This window comes from Dromiciops gliroides, chromosome 5 (genome assembly GCF_019393635.1).
Source record: "Dromiciops gliroides isolate mDroGli1 chromosome 5, mDroGli1.pri, whole genome shotgun sequence".
NCBI lineage: Eukaryota > Metazoa > Chordata > Mammalia > Microbiotheria > Microbiotheriidae > Dromiciops > Dromiciops gliroides.
In genome coordinates this window covers 296,440,123-296,459,251 of record NC_057865.1, presented here as the reverse complement: position 1 = coordinate 296,459,251, position 19,129 = coordinate 296,440,123, and the positions used below count along the sequence as shown (strand labels likewise).

Genomic DNA, 19,129 nt, shown 5'->3' with positions numbered 1-19,129 from the left:
AGTCCTCAGGTCTGGGTTCGAGGTTCTGAATTCCCCGCTCAGGTCTCCCCAATCCTTTCTGGGTTACAGAAGTGGCCTCAATCCCACCCCACAGAATGGGGGGCTCCTTTTCATGGTCCTTCTCAGCAGGAGGCCTTCAGGGGCCATCCTACCCACCCTGACCCCCTCCATAATTGGGCTAGAACAAGAAACACACATTATTTGGGGGGAGGTTAGAAGCAAGACTCTCCCTCCCCCCAAAGACCAGGATGTTACAAAACAGTTTATTCTCCTTGCAGACACATGCCAGGAGTCTTTATTTACATATGGGGGTAAAGAGGGATGCTGTCCCTGAGTCACAACTGCCCACCACAGCCCCTGCAGCTCAAACGCCACAGGCGTCAGGGGGCAGGGGGTGAATGAAGAGGAGAGGGCTGGACATCAACTGAGACAGAGCACAATCATCACCATCGGCCACCTCAGACCAGAGGCAGGGCCTAAGGCTTCTGGCTGGGGGGGGAGGAGGGGGGGGTGCTGCAGTCTAGCAGGGTGTCTCCTCAAATCGTCTCTGGGGTCCTGCCTGCCCCTCTCCTTCCAAATGGGGGTGGGGAATTCTAGCCCTGAGGGAGGGACATTGAGAACCCTAAGAGATCCCTGCCCCCAATCCCAAAGTCATCGTGGGGGTTACTGCCAGCTGAGCCCCTCCAGAGTCACCCCAGGAGGCACTCACTGCTGGTGCCCAGCCCCACCTTAAACCAGTGAGTGGTTCCCACAAGGCTTCCTATTGGCCTGGATCTGAGGGACCCCCTTTTCATCTCCACATGGGATCACAGAGACGTCTCCTTTGAGTCCAGGACCCGAGGGGGCTTAAAGCTGAGAACTTCTTTGTATGTGACTCCTGGACAAACAGAGATGCGAGGGAAGAAAAGAGGGGAAAAGGGAAAGAGGGAGACAGACAGAGATTGAAATGGGGCGATGTACAGGAAAAACAGAGAGAAGGACATGAAAAAGACAGAGAAGAGTGTGAGAGATGATGAGAACAGAAGGAAGGAAGGAAGGAAGGCAGGAAGGAAGGAAAGAAGGAAGAAAGGAAAAAAAGAGGAAGAAAAAACAAAAAGAAGGAATGAAAAAGGGAAAGAAAAGAAGGGAGGAAGGAAAGAAGAAATAAAAAGAAAGCAAGAAGGAATAAAAAAGAAACGGAAGGAAGAAAAAGGAATGAAGAAGGAAAGAAGGAAATAAAACAAGAAAGAAAGAAAAAGAAAGTGAGGAAGGAAGGAAGGAAGGAAGAAAGAAAGAAAGAAAGGAAGGAAGGAAGGAAGGAAGGAAGGAAGGAAGGAAGGAAGGAAGGAAGGGAGGAAGGAAGAAGGAAATGAAACAAGAAAGAAAGGAAGGGAGGAAGGAAGAAAGAAAGAAAAGAAGGAAGGAAGAAAAAGAAAGCAATGGAAGAAGGGAGGAGGGAATGGAAGAAAAGAAGGAAGGGCGAGAGGGAGGAAGAAAAAGAAAGAAAGAGGAAGGAAAGAAGGAAGGAAGAAGGAAAGAAAAAAGACAAAAACAGAAAGATATGAGACAGAAAAAGAGATGGAGTTAAGGTGTAAAATAGGGAAACCGAGGCAAGGGCGAGGGGTGAGGGTGGGGACAGGATAAGAGATGGATGGGGGCAGGACCAGAGAGAGGGCAGCGTCCTTGCCACCGGCCTGGCCACCCACTCCCCGACCCCTCCCAGGGCCAGAGGAGCACGGGAGGACAGGACTCACGTTTCCACTCATCCAGTGTCCGGTCGACGTCGTCAAAGGAGTCATCATACACCTGAGCCTGGGGCTCGTCTTCAGCCTCATGCACAGTCTCAAAGTACGGGTGGGTTAGCGCCTCCGCTGCCGTCACTCGCTTCTCCGCGTCCAGCACCAACATCTTCTCCAGCAGATTCACAGCTAGAGAGCCGGGGTGGGGGTGGGGCAAAAGGAAGTGTTGGGGTCCCCAAACTGGACCTCTGCCCGAGGGCTGAAACCCGGAAACCACAGCCAGCTGCCCATCCCAACAGGGGCAAAGATAATCCACGGAAACATGCTCAGTTTCGGAGCATCGGCTGGCACAAAACAAGCGTCAGATAACCCGTACAATCCCATGCACCAGATCCGGTCTTCTCTAGCCTGTATCTGATGACTGATCTACTTAGAACGGAGTGAATGGAGTCAGCCTCAAAGCCAGGAAGACCTTGTTCTGCCCTGCTCACTACAGTGACCCTGGTCCAGTCACTTAACTGCTCTAGGGCTATTAGTAGGAAAGGAGAGTTCCCTGGGCCAGTGAAATCACAGTTCCAGGCCCCAAGGCTATGCATCTTGTTATGCCCATTGGAATGGAAGCTTCTGCAGGGCAAGGGCCATGATTTTGCCTTTATAGTGCAGCGCCTGACTGCCTGGCATACAGTAAGCACTTATTTTTTTTTTTTTTGGTTTGGTTTGGTTTTGGCAGAGCAATGAGTGTTAAGTGACTTGCCCAGGGTCACACAGCTAGTAAGTGTCAAGTGTCTGAGGCTGGATTTAAACTCAGGTCCTCCTGAATCCAGGGCCAGTGCTTTATCCACTGTGCCACCTAGCTGCCCTCACAGTAAGCATTTCATTAGTGCTTGTTGATTGACGTTATGAAATTGAGGATTATTAAAAAAATCCCAGATGAAAGCTCTGGCTGCCCCCAACCTCCCTTACCCAAGGGGGTCGCGTTCTTCAGGACGGAGGCAAAGTCCTTCTTCTCCAGCTCGGGAAGGCTCTCCATGTAGTTCTTTGCCTGCATGAAACAAGCCTTAGCCCAGGGGCCTCAGGCTGCCCAGAAGCAGGCCTCCTGGCTCCAGCCCCGCCCCCTCCCCGCAGGAACACTCACGTCCTGACTCTGAAGCCGCTGCACAAACTCTGGGGGAGGCGTTCCAGTCACTTTCATGATTTCCATCAGCTGGTCCAGGTCTGCCGGGCAGGACCGAGTCAAGGAGGGCAGCTGTTGGTTAGGCACGGCCCACCCCCCAAGAGCCCCTTGGGCAGGAGGAGAACCAGGCTCAAGTGGAGCCCCAGAGGAGCCTGGTGCCAGAGAGCTGGTCACTTGGGTGGATCTGTCTTCTCTTCTGGTTTATCCCATCCTGGGGCTAACCATCTGCCTTTTAAGTGTTCCCCACTTTTTAAGGGGCTTCACCAGTCTAGGGTTAGAAAAGCACTCCGTGTAGAAAGATTGCTAACTCACCTGCACCTTTCCTCTTAGGGAATTCACTAAGAAAGTTAAATGACTTAACCAGGGTCACACAGCCAAGATGGGTCTGCAACAGGATTCAAACCTGGGTTTTCCTATGAGTTCACTACAATGCACTCATTTGGGGTCATACTTAAAAAAAAAACCCAGCCCTAAACTGTTGAGAGATGATCTATGATGGGGCAGATGAGGGTTCTTTTTCTGTATTTTCACCTGGGCACTTAACCACTGGTTCTGGGGAGCTTTCCCACAGTTCTGGCTTTCTCCCTGACAATTGAGAGCTGCCTCTGTTCCCCCTCCCTCTCCCCTCCTACCTCCACGCCCCATACCCCCAGAGGATACGGTCACTGCCTTTGAAGAGTATCTTCCCGGTTATCATCTCAGCCATGATGCAGCCCACAGACCAGATGTCCACTGAAACAGGGCCCAGCCCAGCCACATCAGGCTGGGGGTAGAAGGAGAGGGGCCAATGCCCCACCCCTAGTCCTGGGATCCGCCCAGGGCTTCACTTCCTCCAGGAAGTCTGCCAGGATTACAGCCCCCAGCTGCCCTCCCTCCCCACTCAATCCACAATTCATCCTCCAGGACGTCAGTTTAGGGGCATCCCAGGGCTCCCGGAAGTCAGGGGCTGTGTTTACTACCCCCACACAGACCAGGCAATAGGCCAAGGCCCAGTCAATTCCATTCCCACTTTCTAATCAGTCCTGTGGGGGCCTGAGTGGTGCTCCCTACCTGTCTGTGTGTAACGCATCCAGTTGAGGATGACCTCCGGTGCTCGGTACCATCTAGTCACCACATAGCCAGTCATCTCACTGTCTGTCTGCCTGGCCAGGCCAAAGTCCAGAATCTGCAGGGCAGAGACCCTGGGCAGCGGGGGCAGGGGTGGGAGAGAATACCACTGCCCAGATGTTCCCGCGGCTGCACAGCCACCTTAGGTCAGGACTGGGCTTATGAGTGGCCATTGCTGTTGTGCAGCCTCTGTCAGGCCGGGTTAGCCAGGGGACTGTTCCCCATTTGAGGAGGATGAGATGGGGGAGCAGTCTCAATAGAAAGTCCCACCCTGCCCGCTGGTTCCCAGACAACCTCATTCCCTACCCCTCTGGCCCCCACGTGCCTCACCTTCAGCTCACAGTCCTCATTCACAGCCAAGTTCCCAGGCTTGAGATCCTGGGCAGGAAAAGCAAGCTGCTATCCCATCATCCCTTGTGCCAAAGCCTGAAATGCCCCCCACTACTTGATGGGCATAGCTGGCATTCAGGCCCTCTCCCATCCAATCCCCTTTTCCAGGCCCATCACCCTGAGAGGTTCCTCATCAAGCCCCTTGTACCCCGGGGTCCCCTCTCTGATCACCTCAACCCATGCAGTAGGTGGCAGTTGTGATGTGGTGACAGCAGCATGCAGGAAAAAGGAGACTGCCCAGGGCTGGGAGGTGGGACACCAGGGTCCTTGCCCCAATCCCCAGGCTGGAGCCAACAGTGAAGTGGGTGACTCACCCTGTGGACGATGCCAGCAGCGTGGATGTACTACGGGAGAGAGGCGTGCAGTCAGTGACGGCTGACACAGCCCTCAGAGGAGGGGGGGAGCTCCGAGTCTACCATAGACCTCTTGCCCCCTTCAAGGGCACAGAGACCTTGGGGGACCTCCTGCCTCCTCCCAGGGATGGACTCAGTGTTATGGCCAGCCGTGGTGGGTGTCAGTGGGCTCATCTGCGCAATGGGCGCAAGGGGGCAGCGGCAGCACAGCATGTGAGGGTCTCATCAAATGACTAGAGACATACCTTGAGGCCGCGAAGCATCTGGTAGACCAAGAACTGGATCCTGTCGTCGCTAAGCTTTTCGTGTTTCATCAGCTTGCTGAGGTCTGTGCCCATGAATGGCATAACCAGGTAGCTGCCAGGGGAGAGGAGGCCTGGTCACTTCACCCACGCCATCTCCCGTGCGGAGGAGAGACACGGCCTCAGACATCGGGAAACGGCGGATGACACCCCCTCCCCAAAGCCCAGCAGGTTCTTTAAAAATACTGTGCGCTCGGGAGCTAGATGGTGCAGTGGATAAAGCACCGGCCCAGGATTCAGGAGGACCTGAGTTCAAATCAAGCCTCAGACACTTGACACTTACTAGCTGTGTGACCCTGGGCAAGTCACTTAACCCTCATTGCCCTGCAAAAGAAAGAAAGAAAAAAGAAGAAAAAATACTGTGCACTCATGTGAGGGAGGGACTGGACAGCGAACCAGGAAGGGCAAATGGGGCCTGGGCAGGAGGGCGTGGGGAGGGCGCTGCTCTTCTCTGAGTTGTTTTTGTTACAGATTGACATCAATCAAGGAACACCCCCCCCGCCCCCCCTCCCCCCCCCACCCCCGGCCAGGTACCAGAGGAGAGGGAAGGAGGAGAGCAGAGCCTCCCCCGAAGGAGGATAGAGCCTCCAGACTAGGGTGGCCCTTGGATGCCAGCCTGAGCAGTCTGCATTTTCTCCTGGAAACCCTGTGGGGGATGGGAGGTTTCTGAAGGCTAGGCTAAGTTAGTTCCGGCCGTGGGAAGGCTCTCTTGGCACGGTAGGAGGCCACGGAGGTGGCCTAAGCCGAGCCTCTCAGCTCCAGAAGGGAGCCGGATCGCTCAATTCCCTTGGGAACATTTTGGAGGGAGAGCGCTGGCACTCAAGGGATTCCACCAATGCCTGGGCTTGGCTTTATCTGAGCCGCAGAGGCCCGTGGAGCATCCGAGTGAGGCGGGGCAGTCCTGTCTGGCCCTCGGGTGGAGGGCCACCCACTCCTCTGGCTGTTACCCTCTGGAGGGTCGCCCAGCCCGGCAAGCAGGAGGCCCCTGCATGTGGACGGCCAGGCAGGCCTCCACCTCAACCATCCTGCCACTTGGCTCACGGTGGCCGCAAAACCCTGTCCTTGAAACCTGAACAGGACCGATCGAGAGAAGCCAGATGAGATGCTTGTAAAGCGCCCAGCCCATCCAAGCGAGGAGCTCTTAGGATGAAGAGCATGCTCACGGACGCTGCCACAGTGCAGGGGAGCCAGTGAGGGGCTGGAGGAGGGCGGGGCCGAGGGACAGAAGGGGGCACCGGGAGAGAGGCTGGCGCTCCTCACCCTCATGCCCACGTTTCCATCCAAAGCGGGCTCCTTTGGGATCCCTGCTCTTGCCGACTTCTCACTTCCCAAATGCCCGAAATGCTTCTCTGCCCGTGCAAATCCTCTCCTCCCGTCAAGACTTCCGGCGCAGTCTTCCCCATTCCCCGGCCCCCCCCCCCCCCCCCCCCGTGAGTTTTCCTTGGAGCAAAATGTTTAATTTTCCCTTTGCTGCCTTCCCTCGCTCTGCCTTGTCTGAAACTTGGCTGGGTTCACATCATATCCCTCCCACCCCATGGACCACAAGCACTTGAGGGACAGGGGAGGCGCCCTTCTTCACCTGTGTATCCCCAGCCCTGGGCTGTATATGCTGTTTAATAAATGCAGAATTCAATGGAAGTGACACCAAGGGAGCTGTCGCAGATGTAGGGGAAAGGAGAGGAAGAAAAGAGAGGATTCTGAGGTCCCAGAGGGTCCTCAACAGAGAGGAAAGTCAGAAGTAGCCTCAGGATTTGGGGGCCAGGGGTGGGGAGATGATGACCTTGAATTTGGGAAGGCTGAATTTGGGCAGTCCCAAGGCTCTTGGAGTCAGCCCCTTGCAGGGAGGAGCTTGATGGGCCCCTGCAATGCCAAGAGAAGATCAAAGAACTGGGAGACTGTAGGTGTGGGTTCTAGTCCCAGCTCTGGGGCTCCCTCACTATGAGACCTTGGCAAAGTCTCTTCCCCTCTGAGCTTTCTTCATCTGTAAAATTGGGGGTTGGGCTGGATGATGCTCGAGGTACCTTCTACCTCCTAAGGAAGAGAATGGGTGGGGGTGCAAAGGAAGTCATGGGACTGAGCCTTGAGAGGGGAGGCCAGCAGGGGACATGGATGGCACGGTCTGCCAGGGGGGAGGACAAGCAGGAGGCATCAGCCTCTGGGGAGCCGGTGGGGCTGGGGGTACTTGTCCTCTGTCAGAAGCTGCAGAGAGGCCAAGGAGGATGGGGCCTGAGGAGGGGGGTTCACAGTTCAGAGGTCACCAAGAGCTAGGGATGAAGAGGGAGGAGAAGTGGAGGGGAGGGTGGTGGTGGGGAAGCAGAGGCAGTCAGGGCAGACGCCTGGAGAGGCTGAGCTAGTGAGGGGCCAGGAGTCGGGGCTCTATGGTCCGGCTCCCTCCCTCAGCCCAGCCTGGCCCAGGCCTGGCCAGCAAAGGTTACCACAGCTCCGGTTACAACCCTCATTTTTCACTCCATGTTCAAGGTTATATTTCACACTCCCTACTGGTCATTAACCAGCTGGGCTCAAGGGTCACCCTCTTGGGCCACAAGGCCCAGGACAGTGCCCAGATAGCAGGGAGGTGACCTCAGCGAGGGGCGGAGCAGGGGGCAGCTCCCTGGGAAGCCTGTCCCAGCTAAGAAAGCTCTGCCCCATAACTCCCCCCATAGCTTCCAGGTCTGCCCTGTGGGCCAAACAAAGTGAGGCCTGTCCTTCTAAGTCAGGACAAAATCTCAGAATCTCAGAGCTGCAAAGAGTCCCCCTGGGACCGTCTTTGGTTTTGTTTTTTGGGGGGGTTTTTTGGTGAGGCAATTGGGGTTATGTGACTTGCCCAGGGTCACACAGCTAGTAAGTGTTAAGTGTCTGAGGCCGGATTTGAACTCAGGTCTTCCTGATTCCAGGGCTGGTGCTCTATCCACTGTGCCACCTAACTGTCCCCCCCAGGACCCTCTTAATCTACCCCAGCAGCCCCTCGTCCAGGCCCCACTCCCTCCCCCAGCTGTCCTCTCGGCTTCTTCCTGACCTTGGGCCTACACCTGCCTGTGCAGCTTCCCCACCCTGTTCTAGGTCTGTGCTTTGAGGCCAGTCCCTCTGCCAGTGCCAAGGAGGGCCTCCTACCCCTGGCCCAGGAAACATGCAGTGGATGATAATAGACATGGCCTTCTGATTTCAAGATGAAAGGAAGTTTCTGTCCCCCACCCCCCACTCCGGCCAAAATCATCCTCTCACATCCCCCCCTTGCCCCTAACACCTTCTGTGGCTCCCCAGTGCCTCTGCCCATCCCTACACCAGTGTGGCTGGCTCCTGGCCTCATTTCTAGATGAGTTTCTAGGTCTCTTCCAAGACTCCCGTGCCACGCAGGGCCTCAGCTTCCCCATCCAAGTCAGGCTGTGGGCAGTCAGAGACAGGGCTGACATGCCCCTGCAATCCCCAGAGCGTCATGAAGCCTGTTGACATGGATGGATGTGGTACACGAAGGATAGACAGCACTTCCTGCCCTTGGCTTATCGCAGTCCTCAGCCCAGGGCCCAAGTGCAATTTCTGAGAAATGGGCCAGCTTTTACCACGGAGAATCTGGGGCCTGAAGGCCCCGCTTTCCCAGCCATCTCTGGGTGGGGTCGGCCCTTCTCACTCAAGGTCCCAGGGGCAGCTTCCCTTCCCAGCCCCCACCAGGAAAAGGAGGGGAAACAGCTTCCGGCCTCAGGCCAAGACCAGCTTGGACCAATCAGGGATCAGTTGGGGGCTTGGGGAGGGGCCGGACAGCAGGCCTGGGGGCAGAGGGGAGGAGGGTTGCCTACTGATTTCCTCCAGGACCCTCTGTGGCAGAAGAAGCCTCACCCCAGCCCACAAGACAGCAGAGGCTGAGTCCCCTCTGCCTACCCCTGGCCCAGGCTGGGGGCTCCAGAAAGGCAGGGTTTAGGTCTGCTCCTCTCTGTCCCTCCAGCCTAGAAGCTCACTGAGGACAGGAGCCAGGGCCCCAAGGCCAGAGTCCCAGTACAGATGGCCACCCCCCCACTCACAGATACTCACAAGTCCGTGAAGTCGTCCAGCGTGTCATCTGGGGTGAAGACGTCTAGTAAGCCGATCACCTGGGGAGACAAAACAGCCTGAGAGACCGTAATGGTGCCCACCATTTCTACAGGCTTGAAGGCACTTCCCAAGCTGTCTCATCTGACCTTCACAACCGTCCTGGGAGGGAAAGGCCATTGTTGTCCCCATTCTACTGATGAGGAAACTGAGGCAGGGAGGTTCAGTGACCCCCCCCCCCCAGCGTGCTGCTAAGTGTCTGAAGCATATTTTGGACTCAGTCTTCCTCGGTGCAATGCTTTATCTAGTAATGGGTGGAAGGTGGGGCAGGAGCCAACCTCCTCACAGCAAAGGGTCAGTTCTGCATCATTTACTTGCCAGAGACCCAAGGCTGCTCCATCTTGCCCTCTTGGGCATCCAGGGGTCAGCTGCCCTGAGCAGGAGGACACAGATGACCCTCTGAACTGGCTCCCCATGCTGCGCTCCAAGGAAGAAGACTCTCATCTGAGCCCTGGTCAGTGGGCTGGGGGTTCAGGCTAACAGAGGGTATTTGGGAGCCTCTTTGTATCCCCGTTGGGCACCCAACAGCACAGGGACTCAGGCAGCCACCCAGGGATCCTGCATCAGGGAACCTGGAGTTGGAAGAGGTCTTGTAGTGGAGACGGATTCCCACCGAGCCTCTGTGGCTACTGCCTTGCCACCCTCGTCCCAACTCAGACCTCCAGATTATCCAGCTATGAGCTGGACAATGTCCCTGTCACGGAAAAACCCCACCTCAAGCCCAGGGAGGGCTGATGGCGGTGTGACATCCTGTCTCCCCCTTCCACTCTGTCCATCTTCTGGGCCTCCTGTGTGGTCTGAGGGATTGTGTGTGTGTGTGTGAGTAGGGAGGGGGCATGGAATTAGATGGGCCTGGGGACAAAGAAGGGTAAGATGAGGCAGGGTCAGGCCTGCCTCTCTGCCCTCCCTACCACCAGCCCTTGGCAGAGAGCACCAAACATGCCTCCCCAAGCATCCGCTCAGCCCTAATCCAGTCACCCACCCCAGCTGTCTCCTTGGCCCAAGCAGGCTACCCCCCCCACCATTGTCTTCACAGCCTCCCTTAGCCAGGCTCATGGATCTCCCAAGTCTCCCCCCTCACAGGCTATTTTCAGCTGGTGACACAGCAGGACAGGACCTTCTGTGAGCTCGCTCCCTCCCTCCCTCCCTGCACCCCCAGCTCAATGACCAGGACTCAGATGAGAGTCTTCTTCCTTGGAGGGCAGCATGGGGAGCCAGAGATAACCCAAAAGTCGGTTCCCCTGGCTCTGGGGCCACCCACTTGACCCCTTGGGTCATGGCCCCTCAGAGTTGGGACCTGGGGGGAGGTGCTGTGTGCTTCAAGCTTCTGCTTTCCTCTCCCCACCTCCACCAGGATTCTCTTAGCCTCTGTCTTTTGCCTGCTGAGAACACATCTCCCCAGGACCCTTAAATCTCTGAGCTGGACAGGCCCGGCCCTCAAAGGCAATGTAGCCTAATACCAACCTGGAGAAGAACCCTCGCTATATAGATCTCTGACCATCAGGCCTGCTGTGATCTGCTCCTATGATGGGGAACTCACTACCTCCAGAAGCAGCTGATTTCACAGTGTTTGTTGGGATATCTGCCCTATAGGCTGGTGTCATCACTTTCCCCAGGGCTCCTGGTTATGTCTTCTGGGGCTGAGCTCCCCATGACTGCCTTCACCCCCCAGCCCCCACCCCCCACTTCCCCTCCCACCTGTCCCCTGTCTCCCATCTATGCACATATTTTGGCGGCTGTCCCGATTCTCTGAGACCCTAGTTAATGTACTCTGGATCTATAGCAAGGGCATTAAGAGCCAGCCACACTAACTGTGGTGAAGACACCAAGATGGGCTGATTGGCACCACTGGGGATGCCCGTGTTCAATTCTGGGCTTCTGAGTTTAAGAAGGAAGGTCATGAGCCACAGCATTTCCACGGGAGGGCAGGCAGCATAGTGAATGGAGCCTGAGACTAATGAGGACATGTAGCCTGAGGAAGACTGGGGACCATGGAAATACCTTCAGGTATCTGAAGAGCTGTCCAAAAGGGGAATGAGCTGGGTGGGGGTAGTGAACTCCCCATCCCTGGAGGTGTTCAAGCAGAGGCTGGATGATTACTTTGTCAAGGATGGAAAGACTCCTTCTCAGGTACAGATTGGCCTGGCTGCCCTTTCTGACCCCTTCTGATCTTCACAGGGCAGTCAGGTGGTGCAGTGCACAGAGCGCCAAGCCTGGAGTCAGAAAGACTCATCTCTCTGAGTTCAAATCCAGCCTTAGACACTTACTAGCTGTGTGACCCTGGCCAAGTCACTTCACCCTTTTTGCCTCAGTTTCCTCTTGTAAAATGAGCTGGAGAAGGAAACCCCTCTAGGATCTCTGCCAAAAAAACCCCAAATGGGGTCATGAAGAGTTGGATACAATTGAAACAACTCAACAACAAACCTTCTTGTTCTAGGGCTCCGGGTACACAGAGCTGCCCGGGCCCCAGCCCTGAGGCCAAGATGATCTTTTGCTCTCATTGCTCAGGGCTGGCCCTCAACTCTTCATTGCCCCCCGACCCTGGCCCCTTCCCAGGCTCCATTGCACAGGGAGGGCCACTCAAGGCCAAGGGTAGATGGTCAGTAGGGCAGAGAGAGGCTTCCCCAAAGAAGAAATAGGAACTGGCCTCCCAGGGAGTGGAGTGGAGGCTCCGGACTCCTGGGGAGCTCCCCTGGGGACCATAACCAGGCCCCCAGCCCAGGGGGCCATGAGGGCACAGCAGGGCCTTCCATCTCAGCTCCATTGGATTCTGCTCCATCCCCAAACTGATTGGATTTCAGCAAGGTCTGAGGGAGCGGAATTAAGAGTAAACAGCTCTGAAGTGTTGGATCACGTTATGATCTGGGCACAGGCCGTTCCATCCTGGCTCACAGACTGAGCCAAGCCAATGCCAAGCCCATGGACAGCATAGGCCAGTGTCTGCCTGAGTCCTGAAGCTGTTCCGGGGGGTAGTGGTAGTCTGCCAGTGTAAACCCCCATCCCCAATTCCGGGAAAGAAGCCCAACCCCAGGTAAGAGCCTCCAAGTGAACACAGTCCAAGAAGGACTGGCTCCCCAGTGATTCAGGATGAGACCATAGACCCCTCCCCTCTAGTATTGCTAGAAATCATCTAATAAGGTCATTTCACAGGTGGGGAAACTGAGGCCTCAGGAGGGGAAGGCATTGCCCAAGAGAACACAAGGCAGTAAACAGTAGAGCCTGTTGGGTTCTTCCAACTGAGCTTCCCAAAGCAGGCTGAATCTGGGGGCTTCACTTCTGACAGAGTCAGAGGCGAAGGGCCGAGTAGACGGAACTTGGCTTAAAGAAAAAGGTCAAGGCACAGCGATTCACAGACATAAAGCCCCCACCCCCACCCCCCGAGAGACCTAATACTTTCTCCAAGATGGAACTTCTGGAGACTTCCTTCCCCCAAGGAACCTTGAGGTTCTGAGACGTGGAGAAGAGGAGGCGAACACTCCCAGCATGGGGAACAGCCCAGGCAAAGGTCTGGAGATGAGAGATGGCATGGCAAGTAAGCCAGATTTGGGGGCTATAGAGTTTGGGAGAGTGATGTGTGATTAACCCAAGTCTTTGTCCGCCTCTCTTTTTTATCTGTTTCTGTCTCCCTTCTCCTCTCTGAGTTTCTTGATCTCTCTCAGACACTCAGACTCACTGGAGGAAGAACTACAGACATTCCAAGACAGGCTAAACCCCAGCAGGGGGTGGGGTGGGGTGGGGATGGGCCCTGCCAGACCTCTCTGCCCAACACCCACCTCCCAGTAGGGCTGTGAGGAGGGAGAGTTCCCAACAGCATCTGCCCCCAGGGCCCTTCAACGGGGCCTGGGAACTCTGGCCCTTGATAGCTGTGGGTCACTTCTTTCTGAGTCTCAACTCGCTCATCTAAAAAACGGGCTAACAATGCTTGCATTACTTCTTTGCAGGGGGGACGGTTGTGCACATGTAGATTTTCTCGGTGGGTTCAGTGGATACAGCACTGGCTCTGCACTCAGGAAGTCCTTGGAGAGGACAGGCTGCCTTGGTTTCTCCAGTCTACCACAACACACAGCACAAAATGGGTACTTAAGAAATGCTTGCAGATTGATTTGTAAAGCTCCAGGGGCCACAGAGTAGCAAGGTCTATTCCATTATTATCAACTTCATTCCATAAAATGTTAGATTTTGAGAGCTGTCGGTGGTGGGCACCTCAGACATATCCAGCCTGATTTCCCTCTGTGGAAGAATTGCTTCCACTATATCCTTGAGGAGTCATCTTGCCTCTGTTTGAACACTTCTAGGTGGAGAACTCCCTACCTGGAGTGGCAGTCCCTTCTGCTCATTTCAGACAGCTTAAAATGTGAAGTTCAAATTGTTCCTCTGACTTACTCCCAGTTCCCGTGGGGTCAAGCAGAACGATGCAAATCCCCCAGACAGCCATCATGTGCCACCCCACTCCCAAGTCTTCTCTTCTTGGGGCAGCTGGTGGCTCAGTGGAAGACCCACGTCCAAATCTAGCCTCAGGTGCTAGCTGTGTGACCCTGGACAAGTCACTTCACAGCTGTTTGCCTTAGTTTCTTCAACTATAAAATGGGTGTAATAACAATAACTCTCTTGAAAGGCAGATGTAAGGATCAAATGAGAAAATGTGTAAAGCGCTTAGCACATGCCTGGCACATAGTAGGTTCTATATAAATGTTTGTTCCTTTCACACTCCTTCTCAGGGTTAAATATTCTCCAATTAAGGGGCAGCTAGGTGGCACAGTGGATAGAGCACCGGCCCTGGATTCCAAGGACCTGAGTTCAAATCTGGCCTCAGACCCTTGACACTTACTAGCTGTGTGACCCTGAACAAGTCACTTAACCCCAATTGCCTCACCAAAAAAAAAATATTCCCCAATTAAGATAAAATAAAATTTAAAAATTAAAAAAAATAATATTCCCCATTTCTTCAGCAAAGGATGATGACCAATTCCCTTACCATCCTAAGTTACCCTGTCTTGTTAATGTCCCTCCTTAAATGCATTGACCAGGATCAGACACAATATTCCAGATGATGAAATAAATAGATCCAGAGAGGGTAAGTCACTTGGCTGAGGTCACACAGTATTAATCCATCACGGGGCATCCCTCTATCCAACTACAGCCAGATCTCCCCTGCAGAGGATGACAAGGGTAAGGGGACCACCATCTCCCAGGGCCAACCTTATCAGCCACCTGCCTCCAGAAATTTGGGCATAGGGGAGTGGAGAGTGGGAGGAGAGATACAGAAAGATCCGACTTCAAATGTGTCCTCCCCTGGAGCATGGGTGTTGCCCTCCCTTGCCCCCAAGATCAGACCTTGGAATGGGAGGTATGGGATGTGACCCCTCCCCATGGGGTCTTCCTTCCTGGTGACTTTCCTGCTCCATCCCTTCCTCACCAGCACCCCAAGTCTAGGCCCCTGTCACTCATGGCTTCCCTGGACCAATGAAACAGCATCCTTGCTGCTCCCTCTACTGTCAGTCTCTTCTTCTCCCAGCCCATCCTTCACACCTCTGCCAAAATAATCTAACTGGGATTCTGCTCTTACTACCCTTCTCCCCTGCCTAACCTCTCCGGAGATTGAGTAATGCTCAATTCCTTAACTCTAGCCTGCCTTTCCAACCTTGGCTCACATTGTTGCCTTCACAATCTCTATCCTGAAAGGTAATGAAGCTTGAACCAGGAATATGACAATTCAAATTGTCGGGGCCTCGGTTTCCCCATCTGAACAATGGAGGTGTCATTCTGATTCCTACCTCACCAAGGGGTTGTGAGGCTCAAATGACAATAATAACAATAATAACTAGCATTATCTAGAACTTCAGGGTTTTCAAAGCATGTTATCACATTTGGTCCTCACAACTTTGTGAGGTACTTTCTAAAATCTTCCCAGATAGATGGTGCAAGGGTAGAGCACTGAGCCTGGAATCAGGAGGGCCCTAGTTCCAATTTGTCCACAGATAATTACTAGCTGCGTGACTCTGGGAAGGTCTGCCTGTCTGTCTGCCTCAGTTTCCTCAATTGTAAAATTAGGATAATAATAGCATTTACCTCCCAGGGCTGTTATGAGGATCAAATGAGATAATGTTTGTAAAGCGCTTAGCACGACTGGCACATAATAGGTGAGTAATAAATACTTGTTCCGGGGCAGCTAGGTGGCACTGATAAAGCACCGGTCCTGGATTCAGGAGGACCTGAGTTCAAATCCAGCCTCAGACACTTGATGCTTACTAGCTGTGTGACCCTGGGCAAGTCACTTAACCCCCATTGCCCCACAAAACAAACAAAACAAAACAATAAATAAATACTTGTTCCCTTTCCCTACATTTTACAGATGAGGAAGTTGTGTCTGAGATAGGTTAAGTGGTTTGCTCAAAATGTGTGGAAAGTACTTTGTAAATGTTATGACACTCTACAAACACAGGTATTCTTATATATTCAGCCACCCTGGGCCCTTTTGTGCCTCCCGGTCACACTCCATGTTTTCCTGTCTCTGGTCTCCATATTTTCCCCTGCCTCAGATGTCATTCTTCCTCCTTTGCCAACAGAATTCCAACTCCTGCTTTAGAGCCTAACTCAGAGTTTGCTTCCTCCAGGAAGCCTTTGCTGATGTCCTTGGGCCAGCTAGGAGCTGTCCCTTCTGGCCTCACAGACCTCTTAGAAGTCTGCCTCTGTGACCGTAGAACGGTCTCATGATACTGTCTATTATACCATGAGCTCCCTGAGAGGGTCTTTCCCAAGATTCTCTTCTCCTCCTGCACAGCATGGGGGCTGCAGATCTCTAAGAATTGGTTCCTTTTTTTTGAAGGGACAAACCTGGGGCACACCTGGGCATGTGCTCTTGGGGAACTCACCTAGGGGGAAGGGGCAAAGGAAAGTGGCATCCTAGGGTCCTGGATATCCGCCCTTAGGGAGTTCCCAGTCTGGTAGGGGAAGGAGACCATGAGATAACACACTATTCTAGGATAAACTCATTATCGGAGGGATGGGGGGGGTGGTGGTCTAGTTAACCGAAGTTAGTCCGGGGCATCTTCTGGGGACTATGAGGCATTTAGGCTCCCCAGGTCTCAGAGGGGGGGGTTGTCCATTGGCCCCTTAGTTTGGGGGTCATCATTAGGGGGCAGGGCTGGAACCCACATTCCTGAAGCACAGTAGGGGCTGGACTTAAAGACTGGAAGGCCAGACTTAAAGGCCCAGGAATATGTGGGGGGAGGGGAGGGGGAGGCACCGAGGGAACTTGAGGCACAGACTGAAGGCCTTTACTCCAGGCCTCTACCCACCATTGCTTGGACCCAGGAGAACACCTGCCTGGAGTTTCCCTCTGACCCTGCTCACATCCCCAAAGACCACTGGTGGCTAAATTACAAGGAAAGGTCTCCCTGTTAACTCGGATAAAGGTGAAGGGAGGGACCCTGTGGGACCTAGGCCCCCAGCCCTATGCTGCCCCATCTTCCCTGTGTAAACACACGGAGGGGCAGCCAGTAGAGGGTGCTGAGCCCCACCCCCACCTCGCGGGAAGCTGGCGAGCAGCCCGATGGGCAGGCGAGTGGGTAGGTGCAGGGTCACTCACGTTCTCGTGCCGCATGTGTTTGAGCAGCCGCAGCTCCCGGTATGCGCGCTTGGCGAACAGTTCTGACTGGAAGGGCCGGTACAGCTTCTTGATGGCCACCTTGGTGCCGGTCCTGCTGTCAATGGCCGAGCTAGGAGCCGACACCCGAACACTCAACCACCCCTGCTGGTGAGGCGGGATGAGAGCCCCGCCAGGATGAACAGGGACTAACGTCCCGGGTTCTCCCGCCCTCCCCCGGGAAGTCTAGGGAGCCCGGAGCTGGGAAGAGGGGGCCCCTCCTTCCCTTCACCACACGTGCCCGGAGGGCACCCCCAGCAGCCACCGTCTGGGAACGGGGAGACATTCGAGCTCACCACCCCTCGGCCTCGGGGCCCATCATCAGGGGCCAGGGCTGGGTTCCATGAAGGTGAGGCCCCAGCCGAGCACCCCCTCCCACGCAGCACCCCTCAGTCGCTCGGCCCCGTCCGTGTTCTGCCCTGGCCGTGCCCCCCACTCACCACACGGCCCCGTAAGCCCCCGAGCCCACGGGCTGCAGGTCCCGGTAGAGTTCCCGCACCTCCCACGCAGTCTTAGTGACCTCCTGCCGGTAAAAACCCTTCCGGGGGGGCGGAGGGGAGCTCATGGCGGCCGGAGAGAGGTGGCGCGGAGGTCGCCGACCCCCTGTGCTCACACGCACTCACACTCACTTTCGGACACACGCGCGCGCATGCACACATACACATACACAAACACTACACTCCCACAAAGGGTTGACCCGCCAGGGTATTCCCCCTACCCGGGAGAGGCAAGAGGTTGGAGCTGCCTCCCCCTCCGTAACCCCGCCCTGGGCCCCCGAAAGTGAAGGGGGCTACTCTCCCACTCTATCCCGGGCGCTCTCTTCTCTTCCCCTTGCACGTCTTTTCTTCTCTCTCTCTCTCTCTCTCTCTCTCTCTCTCTCTCTCTCTCTCTCTCTCTCTCTCTCTTTTTCTTTCTCTGCTTTCCTTTTGGACTAGCTCTCTGATACTTTCTCTTTCTGTCCTCAGCCTCTGGTGCTTTCTTTCTCTGACTCGATCTCTTATCTCTGTCTCTCTGTCTCTGTGCGTCACCCTTCTCCTCTGATCTCTGTAGCTTTCTCTCTCTGCCTGCCTCTGTCTTTAACTGTCTGATGCTCGCTGGCTCTCTCGCTCTCGCTCTCAATCGCTCTCCTTTTCCTAGTCTCGGACTCTCTTTGTGTCTCTTTTCCCCTCAGACCCCGGGCTCTCTAAGCCTCTGTTGATCCGCAGGCAGTGGGGCCCCACGTGACCCCGGCCCTTCCTCCTCTTCCCCTGGGAAGCAATCCCAGCTACCTGCTGTGGGGAGGGGGGGGGCAGTGGGGAGGCGCCACCCCTGTATTCCCTCCCCTCCCCTCTCTTTCCTTTCCTTCCCTTCCCCCTCCCTTTCCCGTCCCCGTCTCTTTTCCCTTTCCTTCTCTTTCCAGCCCTGCCCTGCCCTCCCCTCCTCTTCCTCTGGCATTAGCTCCCAAGGGGACTCGGGTAGGGGTAGGGAGAAAGCAGGGCCCAAGTCTCTGGAGCTTTATTAGACAACATCCTCTTGCATGTTAAGAGTTACAAAGTGCTTCCCTCACCAGAAGCCCGTGGAGTAGTTATCTCCATTATATTAAGCAGGGAAATTGAGTCTGTCTGGGAGTGAGGGGGGCTCTATCAGAGTTCACTCGGCTAGAATTGGTCTCCTGTGCCCAGCCCTCTTTCCAGGAGAAAAGAGCTTTCTTTGCTCCCTCACTGTTAGTACATCTCTGGCCCAAGCAGCCCTGGAAAGTTTGGGGAGCCCGGGGCTTGGAATTGGCTGTGAAATCTAAGGTTGCCTACAACCTCTAACCTACAGCCCTAGGTCTGTCAACACGTCACTTCAGTTCCAGCCTCTGTGCTACTGCCTACGCTGTCTGTTTTTTTGCCTTAATTATCTCTGGGCCTGCCCTCTCTGGCTCCCCTCCTGCCTAGCAGACAGCTCCTGCTTGGTCTCTTGGTTTCCCAGGTGCATGTTGTGGTGGGTCCCCTAGGCTTGAGCTTTTCCTCTCAGATGATCTTCTTGCTGCCGCTGGCCAATTTTCATTTCTGCACAGATGTCTCTTACACCTCTGATCTCTGGCCCCAATATTCCCTGAGCTCCAGCCTTGCTTTGCCAGCTATCCACTCTGCCCTTTATAATTTCCAACTGACGAGTCATACTCCTCAGGCCCCCAAGTCTCCTTAATCATCTCCTTTGGATCTCAGCACCCTGCCTCCACCTTTTTAAGATATTTAGGGGTCTGTCCTAGCCAGTGATCCAGGCCACCATCTATCTCTCTCTAGCCAGGTTGGACCAACTAGGGAGAGCTGGTTGTTAAATTTTCATTGTGAACATTCATGCCTCAGAAATCAGCAAATGCTATAAATCAGGGC

General features: G+C 54.7%; 1 protein-coding gene across 2 annotated transcripts; it reads right to left on the bottom strand.

Moving 5' to 3' along the window:
- Window positions 1–249: 249 nt before the first annotated feature.
- MAPK12 (mitogen-activated protein kinase 12) lies at window positions 250–18,003 on the bottom strand. Of its 2 annotated transcripts, XM_043965454.1 has the most exons (12): window positions 17,210–18,001; window positions 16,713–16,842; window positions 9,068–9,126; window positions 4,988–5,099; window positions 4,704–4,733; window positions 4,330–4,377; window positions 3,943–4,057; window positions 3,553–3,624; window positions 2,854–2,933; window positions 2,682–2,760; window positions 1,734–1,907; window positions 250–877 (listed from the first exon to the last, which is right to left on the bottom strand). In XM_043965454.1, the coding sequence occupies exons 1-12, from the start codon at window positions 17,332–17,334 to the stop codon at window positions 807–809; spliced, it is 1,095 nt and encodes a 364-aa protein (XP_043821389.1). In that variant the 5' UTR covers window positions 17,335–18,001; the 3' UTR covers window positions 250–806. The 2 variants fall into 2 exon arrangements, with proteins under 2 accessions (XP_043821389.1, XP_043821390.1); XM_043965455.1 differs by lacking the exon at window positions 4,330–4,377 and having other exon boundaries at window positions 17,210–18,003.
- Window positions 18,004–19,129: the final 1,126 nt, after the last annotated feature.